Source organism: Staurois parvus, unplaced genomic scaffold (genome assembly GCF_062004578.1).
Source record: "Staurois parvus isolate SC_StPar_1 unplaced genomic scaffold, SC_StPar_1.0 ptg000361l, whole genome shotgun sequence".
In the NCBI taxonomy this organism is placed as follows: Eukaryota; Metazoa; Chordata; class Amphibia; order Anura; family Ranidae; genus Staurois; species Staurois parvus.
This window is the reverse complement of record NW_028318157.1, coordinates 948,954-963,665: the sequence shown is the minus strand read 5'-3', so window position 1 is coordinate 963,665 and position 14,712 is coordinate 948,954. Positions and strand designations below refer to the sequence as shown.

General features: G+C 40.3%; 1 protein-coding gene across 1 annotated transcript in view; it reads left to right on the top strand.

The window, feature by feature from the left end:
* SLC25A43 (solute carrier family 25 member 43) overlaps window positions 1-14,712 on the top strand; it is a 48,616-nt gene that overhangs the window by 12,798 nt on the left and 21,106 nt on the right. The window contains exon 4 of the mRNA XM_089684912.1: window positions 306-478. Coding sequence (XP_089541038.1) covers window positions 306-478 — 173 coding nt within the window. The remainder of the gene's footprint in view (window positions 1-305; window positions 479-14,712) is intronic.

The following is a 14,712-nucleotide window of genomic DNA, read 5'->3' as shown; positions in this document are numbered from 1 at the left end:
TGCATGGGAATCTCCCATGCCATCATGGGGGTACAGTTGTTTTCCTGGTTCAGGTATGACATGTTGAGAACTTAAAATGACCGCACAAAAAAATGTGTCTACACACTCGTATACATGCTGCTGAATGATTATCCTTTGGCTACACAGACACAGTCACCCCAGACGAAGATTGGTCTCTTCTAAGCCTGGCCTTGTGGTAACACTGTTTTTATCTTCAGCAATCCTCTGTAGTTGGAGCAACTATCATTGTGAAAATGGAACTCTATTACTTATTGACTTAAAGATAATACCCGTTATGTTTCCAGGAGCAGTTCCATTTTCTGCTGGTTTATTCTTTATGGATGTGAGTCTGGACAGAATCTGGGAGGAGTCTGGGGCCCGGTTAACACCTCTACAGAACTTTGTAAATGGCTGCTTGGCTGCCGCTGTAGCCCAGACATTATCTTTCCCTTTTGAAACTGTTAAGAAGAAAATGCAGGTACAGCTTTTGAATATTGTTCTTTTTTACCATTGCCTTTTTCTGTAAATGGTTTATATGAATCTTCATACTGTATGCTCAAATGCTGAACTGCTTGCTGATTGGCCTCACACATGTAGAGGGGGTTGGACAAAAAAATGGAAACACGACATGATTTGCAGGTTTCAAAAGTGATGACATGTTTCTCTTTGAAAGTGGAAGTGATGTAACATTCTTTTGCTTCCGCTGTGTGATGAGACACGTAGCTAATAGGTAGGAAGCCTCACTTTAGTCATTCACTGCGTGCGTTGCTAGTAATACGGAGTCATGTCAGAGCTTACTGAGCCTCACAGAGGGCAAATTTCTGGGACCCGCTTAGCTGGTGCCTCTGTGACTGAAGTTGCCAATTTATTTGATATGTCGCAAGGTACAATATCAAAGGTTATGAGGGCATATGTAGTTTCTGGGAAAATGTCGTCTGATAAGCATAGGCACGGTCGACATGGTCCACTGACTGAAAGAGACAAAAGGAAATTGCTCAGGATTGTGACCTGAAATAAGAAGACAACTGCTGCAAAAGTGACTGCAGTCCTGTGAAAACTGAGATTGAGCTCTGCAGTCACTTTTGCAGAAGTTTTCTTATTCCGGGTCACAATCCTGAGCAATTTCCTTTTTGTTTCTTTCAGTCAGTTGACCATGTCGACTGCCTAGGCTTATCAGATGGCGTTTTCCCAGAAACTGCATATGCCGTCATAACCTTTTGATATTGTACCTTGCGACATATCAAATAAATTGGTAACTTCAGTCACAGAGGCACCAGCTAAGCGGGCACCAACATATTGCCCTCTTTGAAGCTCAGACACGAGCAGAGGGTAGCGAATTGCGAAAGTGAGGCTTCCTACCTATTAGCTAGGTGTCTCATCACACAGTGAAAGCAAAAGAATGTTTCTTCACTTCCACTTTCAACGGGAAACTTGTCTTCGCTTTCAAACCTGCAAATCATGTAGTGTTTCCATTTTTTTTTGTTTAACTCCTGTATAACTAGTGCTGGTTAAACGTGGCAGGAATGAAAAAGTATTAAAGGATCTGTACTATCAACATTGTTTATGGTTAAAGCAGGGAGGTATTCTACCCACTGAGACTAATCCTAAAACTGCTTATTGGGTGCACTGACCATTTACATATATATTCGGGAAATTTCATACAGCGTCAGGCTTTTACAAAATTCTATAATGTTGGAGAAGCTGAAAGCCCCACTCCAGCTACATTTTATTTAGCTAAGGATAATTCTTCTGTCAGATTTTCTTTTTCCAGCTGTCTCCCTATTGGGAACAGGAAATACATTTTTAGAAGTATAAAGATATGGGGGAGGGGGAGAGAGAGAGAGATCCTTCTGTGCCTTCCTGTCTTGGTGACAATGTTACCCCCCATTTCTTGCCCTGATCACAGGGAGCGTATGTCTCAACAGAAAGATAACAGCAATAAAAACCAAAATTGTAACTTTTCCAGATTCTTTACAACATAGAAAAATGTTTGAAACTAGGCATCCTCAAGCAACATAGCTGAGTAGGAATAGCTGAGAACTCTAATGGCTCCCAAGCCATGGTTGGGGCTCCCAGCCCAGTTGGTAGCCTACAGGTATATCAACACTTGTCATTGTCAGTACTGTTTTAAGCCTACATTTATACCTGTCTTTATAGCAAAAGCATAATGGAGTAACACTTTTCTCTTGCACTTGTGTTTAAAGGAAGACTTCAATGAGCGAAATACAGAACCGTTCATTACCGATAGCTTCTTTTGAAAATTCTATTGCCTGGCTGTTACCTTGTCTCTCCTGGCTTCAATTCTTTGAGTCACTGACCAGGAACAAGTATGTCAGTAAGAATATCTGACTTTTCTGCACTGCACACTTCAGTAACAGTCAGACAACCAGCATTTTCAGAAGCAGGGGAGCAATGGCACGTTTCTCTTCTCCAGTTTCTCAGGCAATATAACCTCACCACTCAGTTGGCATCTTGAAAACATTTAGGCCAGGTTCACACCTGTGCGTTTTTTTTTTTTTATGCATTTTGCATTTGCAAGAACGCAATGAATGCCTTTTATCATGATTTTCACATCTATGCTTTTTTTGCAGGCGCATTTTTTGGAAAGGGTCAGGAACTTCTTTTCCCGCAGCAGTTTGCATTTTTAGTCAATAGACTTCAATGGAACCGCATATAAAATGCAAGTGCTGCATTTTGCATATGTTTTTGATGCGTTTTTAATCTGCCCAGCAACAACTTGGCCCAAAAAAATAATTGCAAAAAGCATCCAAAAACACGTGCAAAAACGCACCGCAAAAAACACTGCAGAAATGGATCAAACGCAAAATGCATAGGTGTGAACTAGCCTTATGGTAACATGTAAAGACATACTAGCCAGTTACGTGGCTTCTGCATAATTTGGTCCTAGTGTGTGAATGTGAGTTAGGAACCTTAATGTCGCTTACATAGGAAGAGAAGAGGAGACACCGCTCTCACCACCTGTGCAGTCCCGTGGGTAGAGAATGGCCTCAGCTGTCATGTTGGCCACGCTTTCTGATGCATTTCACCCCGACCACCGGGGGCTTGATTATAGATGACTCCTCTGTGATCAAGCCCCAGTAGGTGGGGTGAAACACGTCAGGCGGCGTGGCCGGCATGATGGCTGAGGCCACCCTTTACCCACAGGACTGCACAGGTGGTGAGGGCGGTGTCTCCTGTTCTCTTCCAATGTAAGTGACTGGACTGACACTGCTCCCCTGTATTTGCTGTTGAGGTGACTTCTCCGACACTTGTCACAACGTCTCATGCTTCAGTACTTGGACTGGGTAATGTGTTAGGGACGTAAGGATGCCCCATTGTTTGATGGAAATTAAAATTATCAACCTACAGAGGACTGAATTCAAAGACACCCCGAAAAAGGGAAAAAATTATGCAGCAGGCTAGTCCATTTTGCTGAAATTTCAATGCAGCAACTCAAAATGGTACTCAGTAGTTTGTATGGCCCCACGTGCTTGTTTGCATGCTTGGGCATGCTCCTACTGAGATGACGGATTGTGTCCTGGGGTATTTCCTCCCAGATCTGGACAAGGGCATCACTGAGCTGGACCAGGGCATCACTCAGCAACATGAGGCCAGGCATTGGGAATGGGAATGTTTGACCATTCTTCCAGAAGCGCATTTGTGAGGTCAGGCACTGATGTTGGATGAGAAGGCCTGGCTCGCAGTCTGCGCTCTAATTCATCCCAAAGGTGTTCTATCGGGTTGAGGTGCAGGCCAGTCGAGTTCCTCTACCTCACACTTGCTCATCCATGTCTTTATGGACCTTGCTTTGTGCAATGGTGGCAGTCATGTTGGAACAGGAAGGGGTCATCCCCAAATTGTTCCCACAAAGTTGGGAGCATGAAATTGTCCAAAATGTCTTGATATGCTGATGCCTTAAGAGTTCCCTTCACTGGAACTAAGGGGCCAAGCCCAACCCCTGAAAAACAACCACACACTATAATCCCCCATCCCCCAAACTTTACACTTGGCACAATCCAGTCAGGGAAGTACCGTTCTCCTGGCAACCGCCAAACCCAGACACGTCCAAAGGATTGCCAGACAGAGAAGCGTGATTGGTCACTCCAGAGAACACATCTCCACTGCTCTAGATCCAGTGGTGATGTGCTTTATACAACTGCATCCAATGCTTTGCATTGCACTTGTTGATGTAAGGCTTGGATGCAGCTGCTCAGCCATAGAAATCCATTCCATGAAGCTCTCCATGCACTGTTGCTGTGCTAATCTGAAGGCCACACGAAGTTTGGAGGTCTTTAGCTATTCATTCTGCAGACAGTTGGCGACTTCTGCTCTTTAGCATGCGCTGACCCCGCTCTGTCATTTTACGTGGCTGATCACTTGGTGGCTGAGTTGCTGTTGTTCCCAGTCGCTTCCACTTTGTTATAATACCACTAACCGTTGACTGTGGAATGTTTAGTAGCAAGGAAATGTCACGGATGGACTTATTGCACAGGTAGACACCTATCACGGTACCACGCTTGAATTCCTGGAGCTCCTGAGAGCGACCCATTCTTTCACAAATGTTTGTAGAAGCAGTCTGCATGCCTAGGTGCTTGATTTATACACTTGTGGCCATGGAGGGGATTGGAACATCTGAATCCAATGATTTGGAGGGTTGGCCCAATACTTTTGGCAATATAGTGTATCTCTCAGTAAATTGTTGGTGCCATATAAATACTGTAAAAGAAAATAAAAATAATACAAAAAAAAAAAGTTTTGTGGGTTTTTTTAAATTAATATTTTAAAAAACATGTATAGCTTTAGAGACAAACACAAAGTATTAAAGTGAGTTGTAAACCCTTACATATACCTACTGAAGTGTCCGTCATCAGGTGATACAGAGATAAACAAATCCTCCTACATATCTATTCAAAGTGCTGAATTTATAACGCTTGCTTTGGTGTTCAGAAAAAGGAGGAGGAGATCTGAAGTTACACACTACAGAGCTCAGTGAGGAGTGTTCTGAGAGCTGATTGGAGGGAAGAGACACACTCCACAGATGAACAGAGCTGAGGCTGTCAATCTGCTGGAGGTGCCTCCGCTATCACCATTTTTTTCTTGGTGTCAGGAAAACTTGTCATGCTGACTTGTCAACGTGACTCATGCTGATAGCAGAGGAACAAAGCAGGGGACAGAAATCACACTTAGTGCTCTTATCTGAGACAAGTACACATGATAGAGTGTTATGATTAGTTAATATTTCATGCCTGAGCTTTACAATCACTTTAAGGAAATATTATAGACCAGCAGAAGATACAGTAGATGTTGAAGCAGTGACAGATCACTTTGTAGAGTAATGCATTCTAGGTACAGGACACCAGATGTCACTGTACTGAAAGTGATAGTCCTTGGCTCAATAATTTGACTACTGTATAAAGCTCAGGTGACCTGGAGGTGACTTGAGGACTTGCTGTATTATGGGCTTTGCATTTGATGACCACTAGGTGGGGCTTCACGGACAGAAAATTGTATGTCATTTCCAATGTCCTTGACAGCTGGTAAAGCTTCCTTATTCTTGTATGTGTGTTGTGTGCTTCTCTATAACCTCCTGACCTTTTTTCATTTTATTTTCTGTCTTTAAGGTGTTATGTTGTGTATACAATCATTACTTTGGTAGGAAATTTGTTAAAAAATTTTCAGAAATTATTAAAAGTAGATGATCCATTTGTACTGCCTTATTACTTCCTGTGTTCTCTGTTGCATATGTCCCATGGGATGACCTAAAATTCACACATTTTAGAAATCTCCAAAATAAACCCTGATTCGTTTAATACTGTTTAGCATCTGTATTAATGTAGCTGCCTGAGCAGGGAAACGTGTTTTTAGTTGCAGTTTTCCCTGGAAAATAATATACATTAAATTATGGATTGAGAAAATTGTGTTCCACACTTAACTCCTTATTGATCTAGAGCTGCACCCTAAATTCAGTGCATTTTTCCACCAAGATGTAGATGTTTCCCATTTTCAAATATTTAAAATGCACATATAGTTGCAGGCATACACGGGTACCCACAGGTGCACACTTGGCCATATGCTAAAGTGTGACATTCACTTGTTTGCTTGCTATGGTGGCCATGTCTACAGTTGTGTTCAAAAGTTTGCATAACCTGGCAGAAATTGTGAAATTTTGATATTGAAAATATGACTGATCATGCCATAAAATGCTCTTTTATTGAAGGATGATGATCATATGAAGCCATTTATTATCAAATAGTTATTTGTCTCCTTTTTAAATCATAATTATAACAGAAATCACCCAAATGACCATGATCAAAAGTTTACATCCCCTGGAATGTTTGGCCTTGGTACAGACCCACAAGGTGACACACACGGGTTAAAATGCCACTTAACTCTTACGTGGAAGCACTGACTAGGCTAGATACTGAGCCATAGGGATCAGAAAAGAACTGTCAAAAGTCATGCGTAACAAGGCAATGGAACTTTATAAAGATGGAACAGGACATAAAAAGATGCCATAAAAAGAACAATATCAATGCCAAAATTTCACAATTTCTGCCAGGGTATGCAAACTTTTGAGCACAACTGTATATTGAAGGCCGAGCTGAAAATATTGACACCTAGTTGGTGGGTGGTGCTGTTTGACAATGGTCACCTGATGGAGCAGTATTGTAAGAGATAAATCACCCATTGCCTCTTAAAACTGGATCCAAACTGTTTTTTTTTTTTTCTTTTTCAGCTAGCGGGTTGAACAAAAAATAAAAAACTGACATTCCTATAGCCACACAAGTGACGTGGATGCAGGAATCCCCTCTGCTGAAACATTGTATTGTGACAGTGGGGACTCTAAGAATCACTGTAGTCAGAGTATACTGATCAGTGCTGCAGCTAAATGGCTGCATGCACTGATCGAATGAAAAATTTCAATGTTCTGTTTGAGAGAAGCTGTAAGATTGACTACTTTCTAGCGGGAATGGCCATTGCTAAATCGAAATTTGGCCAGTCCCTGCTGAACTGGCCATATTTCGATCCATTTATGGCCAGATTTCAAGTAAAAAACAAACCCTCAGTAAGCTCAGTGTGTTGCCCTCCTGCTGTTAAATCACAGTTTTATGTTGCACTCCTTCTCACCAAGAGCCCCTGCTGTTTTTTTTAAATGGGGTAGGGTACCCCCTCCACTCACATAACAATGCAATACCTGGTGCCACAGTGACATTTTGGTATTGTAATGTGGGAGGCAGGGAGTCCTGCGTATTCTTATGCATATACAGTTGTGTTCAAAATAATAGCAGTGTGTTGAAAAAAGTGAATAAAGCTCAAAATTCTTCTAATAGCTTTTATTTCCATACACACAAATGCATTGGGAACACTACACATTCTATTCCAAATCAAAACATGAAGAAAAATATATCAAATTTGTGTTGTTCCTCTAAAAAAAAATTGAAGAAAAGTGAATATTAGACTGTTCAAAAAAATAGCAGTGTTTGTATTCTTCTTTACAAACTCAAACATTCACTATATAAACTGAAAAATGTTTGAAGATTTTGCTTTCCTTTGAATCACTTAATGAATATTTAGTTGTATAAGCACTGTTTCTGAGAACTGCTGTACATCTGTGTTGCATGGAGTCAACCAACTTCTGGCACCTGTGAACGGGTATTCCAGCCCAGGATGATTGGACTACATTCCACAGTTCTTCTCTATTTCTTGGTTTTGCCTCAGAAACTGCATTTTTGATGTCACCCCACAAGTTTTCTATTGGATTAAGATCCGGGGATTGGGCTGGCCACTCCATAACGTCAATGTTGTTGGTCTGGAACCAAGATGTTGCACGTTTACTGGTGTGTTTGGGGTCGTTGTCTTGTTGGAACACCCATTTCAAGGGCATTTCCTCTTCAGCATAAGGCAGCATGACCTCTTCAAGTATTCTGATGTATTCAAACTGATCCATGATCCCTGGTATGCGATAAATAGGCCCAACACTGTAGTATGAGAAACATCCCCATATCATGATGCTTGTGCAACCATGCTTCACTGTCTTCACAGTGTACTGTGGCTTGAATTCAGTGTTTGGGGGTCGTCTGACAAACTGTCTCCGGCCACTAGACCCAAAAAGAACAATCTTACTTTCATCAGTCCACAAAATGTTGTGCCATTTCTCTTTAGGCCAGTCAATGTGCTCTTTGGCAAATTGTAACCTCTTCAGCACATGTCTTTTTTTCAACAGTGGGACTTTGCGGGGCTTCTTGCAGATAGCTTGGCTTCACATAGGCGTCTTCTAATTGTATCAGTACTCACAGGTAACTTTAGACCTTCTTTGATCTTCCTGGAGCTGATTGTTGGCTGAGTCCTTGCCATTTTGGCTATTCTTCTATCCATTCGAATGGTAGTTTTTTGCTTTCTTCCACGTCTTTTAGGTTTTGGTGGCCATTTTAAAGCATTTGCGATCATTTTAGCTGAGCAGCCTATCATTTTCTACACTTCTTTATATGTTTTCCCTCTCCAATCAACTTTTTAATCAAGGTACGCTGTTCTTCTGAACAATGTCTGGAACGACCCATTTTCCTCAGAAATTCAGAGAGAAATGCACTGTAACCAGCATGTACAACATTTGCTGCCTTCCTTCCTTAAATAAGGGCAATAATTGCCACCTGTTTTTCAAAGAATGAATGACCTCACTAATAGAACTCCACACTGCTATTATTTTGAACATGCCCCTTTCAATTAGTGATTCAATTACACAGAATCAGCAGCATGCATGTCATGACTGTTGGGTCTGTTGGATTTCTATTACTCTACTACACCTGCTAGTAAATTATTTGCCATGTAGAAATATCATTTCTATCAAAAACAGTGATTGATCAGGTTAATGATGTCTGACTGCTATTATTTTGAACACAACTGTAGCTACATTGAGCAACGTATTTGCATATGTATAATTACAGAAGAATGGTTATTTACATTCAAATAGACATGTTCTGTAATGCTGAAGACATTATAACAGCTTAATCAAGCAGCTTTTTCAGTTCTGAAGAAGCTGAGTGCCTGAGCTCTGAATTGTCTTCAACATTATAAATTTCTTCAAAAACCTATGTACAGTATTTATTTCGGAGGGCTGTGGGCAATGCTGGATGGATTTGGCAACTGGCAACCTATGTTAGCTGCCTTTTGCTGATGTTCGTTGGTCACTTTTATATTATCCACAGATTCACTTTAAAGAAAAGCAGGTAACTACGGGCTGTTATTAGAGCTTGAAATGTTTTTCTTCCCCTTTTGACTGGAGCCAAAAACAGTGTGTAAGTTCCCACTGCCTCCTCCACCCAGAACAAATGAAGTAGATTCATCCCTGGTTCTGTTATAAAATCTCTTCCTACTTAACCACTTGCCTACCTGGCACATATAATAATACAGGATTTATAATAATACACATTTACCCCTTCCTGCCCAGGCCAATTTTCAGCTTTCAGTGTTGTCGCACTTTGAATGACAATTGCACGGTTATGCAACACTGTACCCATAAAAAAAGTTATTATTTTTTTTACAAAAATAGAGCTTTCTTTTGGTGGTATTGAATCACCACTGATTTTTTTTTTTTTTGCTAAATAAACAAAAAAAAACCTGAAACTTTTGAAAAGAACCTCCTTTTTCTTCATTTTTGTTATAAAATTTTGCAAATAAATAACATTCCTTCATAAATTTAGGTCAAAATGTATTCTGCTACATTTCTTTGGAGAAAATACCCCAAATTAGTGTATATTATTTAGTCTGTAGGAAAGTTATAGAGTCCACAAACCATTGTTTATATATCTGACAATCGATCAATCAATGTACAGATGGCCAATCTCATTTCTTGAGGCCCAAAAAGGCCAGCATAGTGCAAATACCCCCAAATTACCCATTTTTTTAAAATAGACAGTCCAAGTTATTTAGTAAGAGGCATGGTGAGTTTTTTGAAGGTTGTAATTTTTTGTTACAATTTTTTGGAAAAACATATTTTTTCTTTGTTTACATATTGTCAACAATCCAGTACAGCATGATTATATAGCTTGTGTGGCGGTGATCAGGGACACTGACTGGTGACCGTATGTAAAAAAAAAATAAAAAAATAATAATTTAATTTTTATTTTTTTCCAAATTTTTCTGTTTTTTACATTTTTTCTTTTTTTTTACTATTGTTTTTTTAACACACTGTGATCAAAGCAATACAGTGTTACCATAGTAACCTTGAACTACTCTGGGCAAGTGATCGGGATTTTGTTTTTCTTTTTTACATGTTATGATTTCTAATACCAATGTATTTCATTGATATTTGCAATCATTGGTAATGAATGAAACTGATTCATTCATACTTTTGTTGTGATTAGCTGTGATTGGGCAAAGCTCATCACATGATACAGATGGGCTGTGATTGGCCCTGTCTGTTCCATGTGACTGCTTTGATCAGTCACAGCTAACATAAACGGCTGCTTTTGACAGGACGTCATATGATCACAATGGCGAGTGTCCCGCCCGGCTGTCAATCTGCTATAGGCCAGGCGGCAAGGTGTTATAGTGGTTGTAAACTTCAGACATGAAATATGAACAAAGCATATCTCTGTATAGTGTGCCCCTGTTTCTATCCAGAGCAATAAGTGTAATTGTTCAGCTGCCCCGTTCCTCTGCTATCAGCATTAATCGCTTCTGACAAGTTTTTCTGACCCCTTAAAAAAAAATAGTGACAGAAGAGGGAACTCCAGCAGATTTACAGGCTTAGCTCTGTTCCTGTGTGCTTTGTGAAGGGGGTGTGTCTCTTCCCTCCAATCAGCTCTCAAAACTCTCCTCACTGAGCTCTGCAGTGTGTAATTTCAGCTTTTCACTCCCTGGTTTCTGAACTCTCAGATAAGCTTTATAAATTCAGCACTTTGAACAGATATATAGAAGAAAAGATTTCAGATAAACAGGTACATCTTATGTAGTAGAATTTGTTTAATTTCTGTGTATCACCTGAGGCCAGTCACTTCACTGGGTATATGTAAGGGTTTACAACCACTTTAAAGTCCAGTTACAAGGATCTGATTCCTCAATAGGCAACATTGTCCTTTGCTCAGTGGTAGGTAAAAGGCAGTGATTGCCCCGCACCATTTTATATTTTAAAGTACTGAGGCTTAGGGTGCCTGAAGAAAAGGTTGGTCAATGCCTGGAAGCTTCAGCTGTTTATGTGAGTATAGGATTGTGTATATGGAAGTTTTCTGTTTGTTTGTTTTTTTACTTTTGTTTGAACTAGATGGACTTGTGTCCTTTTCAGCCTGACTAACAGGTAATTAATGTCTGTGCATGTTTCTAATGTAAATATTTGATGGTGTTATTATAAATATTCAATATACAGCATTATAATCCATAATTTGGCTGATGAGAATGGAAATGTGCTCTTTTCTTACTATTTCGATGTAGTATAAAGCTGAGTTGCTTGATTTAAAACTGAGAATCTAATCATTCCAGTCATTAAATCAGCGTGATTCTGTAATGTCTTTGGAATCCTCTTTAAAAAAAAAAAAGCTGAACTCAATACACAAAAAAAGTATTTAAATATATTCCTCAATAGCCGCAAATTATATAATTTCACTCTCTGTGCTCCAAATGCTTTTGCAATCCAGATGTTACCTTTTAAATTTAGTGAGGCCATCATAACTATGCTATGTAGAGAGCAGAACTGTGGGTGGGATCAAGCTGGTCATCTGGCTACAGAACACTGCAGGGGTTGGGGGCGGAGCCAAGACCAGTCATTCTGTACAGGGAGAGAGAGCTGCAATGACCGGTCTGTATTACAAGAAACTGCTGCACAAAGGCAATAAACCAGAGTTGTTTCATGCTGAATTACTGTACAGATCTGAAAAAGATGCACAAGAATACACCAAGACTCAAGTAGGAAAACACATGGCTCTTGTATTTAGACAATATTTGTTTAGTCCAGAGTTCAGCTTAAAATGCCTCCCTCTGAACTAAGGAAATGTTGTCTAAGCACAAGATGGGAATACAGGGCAACATCAGTATTACTGTGGCCAGCCACAAATGTCCAGCTAGATACAGTATACAACATGCCTGTTTGTAAACATACCTCTGTGAAGGAAGGCTGAGATTTCACAAGTGCTGAGCACAAGTCTCCTGGGAATGTTAATCATTTTGGACTTTGGCCAGGAATGATGGCAGTTTTCCCATCATAACACTGTACAGGCCACCATGAAATAGCCCCTTACTGTAAAACACCTGGAAAATGCCACTTGTGTTTCATAATCAGATCCTAAAGCAGCCTATCTCAACTTTTTCAACAAAGAGGAACCCCTTGAAATAACTTTCCGTTCTCAGGGAACCCCTGCTAAAAATTACTATATCTACAGCTCATGATACATTAGTGCTATGCTCAGTAGGAAGAATGCTCCTTCCACTTGTGGTCAGAAGTTGGGAAGAATTACCCCTTACAGACAGGTAAAAATATCAACAGTGTCAAGGGGAACTTGTCTAAGAAGAAGTAGAATTTGCTTATTGCCAAAGGAATTCCGGGGGACCTCTGGAGGAACCCCGGTTGAGAAACTCTGCCCTAAAGTATGGGCATATACAAATACTTCCATTTTATTCCAGTAACATAATCATAAAATACTTCAGCTGTTTGAGGATAGGGCAGCTTTGTAGAGCAATTGGTTTACTTCATTACAGAGTTATGTGAATTCATCAAATGAAGCTTGCTGATTGGAGGAAAGAGCTCAGAGATGTCCTGCTGTTCTTTCACAGTTCGGTTGCAGCCTTTTGCCAAGTTCTGCTACTTTGGAAAAAATATTGTTGTGATCCTGGTATAGTGTCTGGTAGGGATGTCTGGATTAGAAAACTGGTTAAACATAGTCAGCAGGTACAACAGTTCACACACATGTATTTCAATGGTGTATTTACCAGATTGTCTACACTGTATTAAATGCCACACACACAGTCTCACTCCGCACGGCCATTAAAATGAAGGAGGGGTACTAAGTGAATAAGGAGCCTTTGCTGGGAATAACTGCTCGTTTTGTCTTGGGGTTAACACAGTGCCTATACTCACGCAATCCTTCGCAAAATGGCGCTCCCCCATGTCAAGTCATGGACTGTTCCTGCTGTCCTAGCATCCGGAGCCAGTCTATGGGCAAGATGACATCAGAAACTGTCCACTGCACAAGACTGCTAGACTGGGGGGTGCAGGAATGCAGGTACCAGTCTTATGCTGGGAGAAGTGGCGGATTTGAGGAGTATATCTGGGCTCTCTAATCCCCTAGACAAAAACAAGCCGTTAAACCATGCAGTGCGGGCACAGCCCTACTGCATGGAGGAAAAAAAATCGTATTTAAAATCACTCTGTCATGAGAAAAGTATGGGAGCTGCTATAACTGGGCCTCTTCTGCCAACGCTAATTGTTTGGCTGTGACTGCCTCAAAAAGCTTTTTTTAAGTCACAGACCTGCAACAAGTATGCAGTAAATGAGTGTCAGAAAAACTTCAGAGTTACTTATCCCTGTACTTGTTGCAGGTCAGAGGCTCAGAAAGCATTGTACCAGAAGCATTAGTATGACAGCCAGGAAATAAACATTCTCAAAGGAGAGGTCAACAGTGGCAGCCCCCATATTCTTCTCTTGGCAGAGTCGCTATAACCACTTGTCTTCCAAGGTATGTTTATGGACCTCATGGTAGACAAGTGGTTCAGTCAAGCCGAGTTTGGTCAAGCTTATGTGAGCTTGATACTGGCTTTAAGAGCCGGCAAAGTGCTTTCTGATAAAATTGATCAGGCTCCTCTAGATCCGCCTGATCATTATACGGGGCCCTCAATGGGGAGCTGGCGGCAGATGCGGTGATTCAAGGGCCCTTGCATTCTACTGGGGAGCCCAGGAAAGCAGAAAACCGCTTCCCTGGTGTAAGCAGGAGGAACTCAGATGTTCCTTGAACTCTCCTGTGACTAATGACCCAAGAAGTGACATCTATTACATCACGTCTGGGGTCACAGCTGTAATTCCTTGGCTGGTGTAGGCAAGGATGCAGCTAGGCAAACACGATCTGCCCTTGCAATCACATAATGGGCTTATTAGCTGATTTGTGATAACAAGTAAAAAAGTAAAAAAAAGTAAAAAAAAAGTATATACAATAAAAATAATTTTAAAATATTAATGTACCCCTGTCTCCTCTGTATACACCCTATATAAAAATCACAGTGTAGTGCAAGCACCTGCATGTAAATGTCAGTTGTGACACACAAGTGAGGTATCATCGAGAATGTCACAGTGAGAGCAATAATTCTACGGCCATATTTCATGAGTAACTATAAACTGATGACCTGTAAAGGCTTTTAAATATTGAGTGACCATAAAAATTGCAGCTACCACCATTTTATTGTCTGGGGTCTCTGCTTTCAGAAAATATATACTTTTTGGTGAGTTTGAAGTAATTTCGAGGAAATAAAAATTTTAAATTTTACCATGTGCCATAATTCTAGTGCTATTGTTCATGGTTAACTCTAAACTGATGACTTGTAAAGGTTTTTAAAGCGTTGTCTATGGAGAATTTTGAGTATCATATTTTTTTTACATTTTAACAGGTATGCACAATTATGAGATTTGACACGTTTGGTATCTACAGTATTTATTGTATTTATCAGTATTTTATATCTTCCAAAAAATTGGTGTGTTTGTTTCGCTGTAAAATTCATTTTAGTGCATTTGTT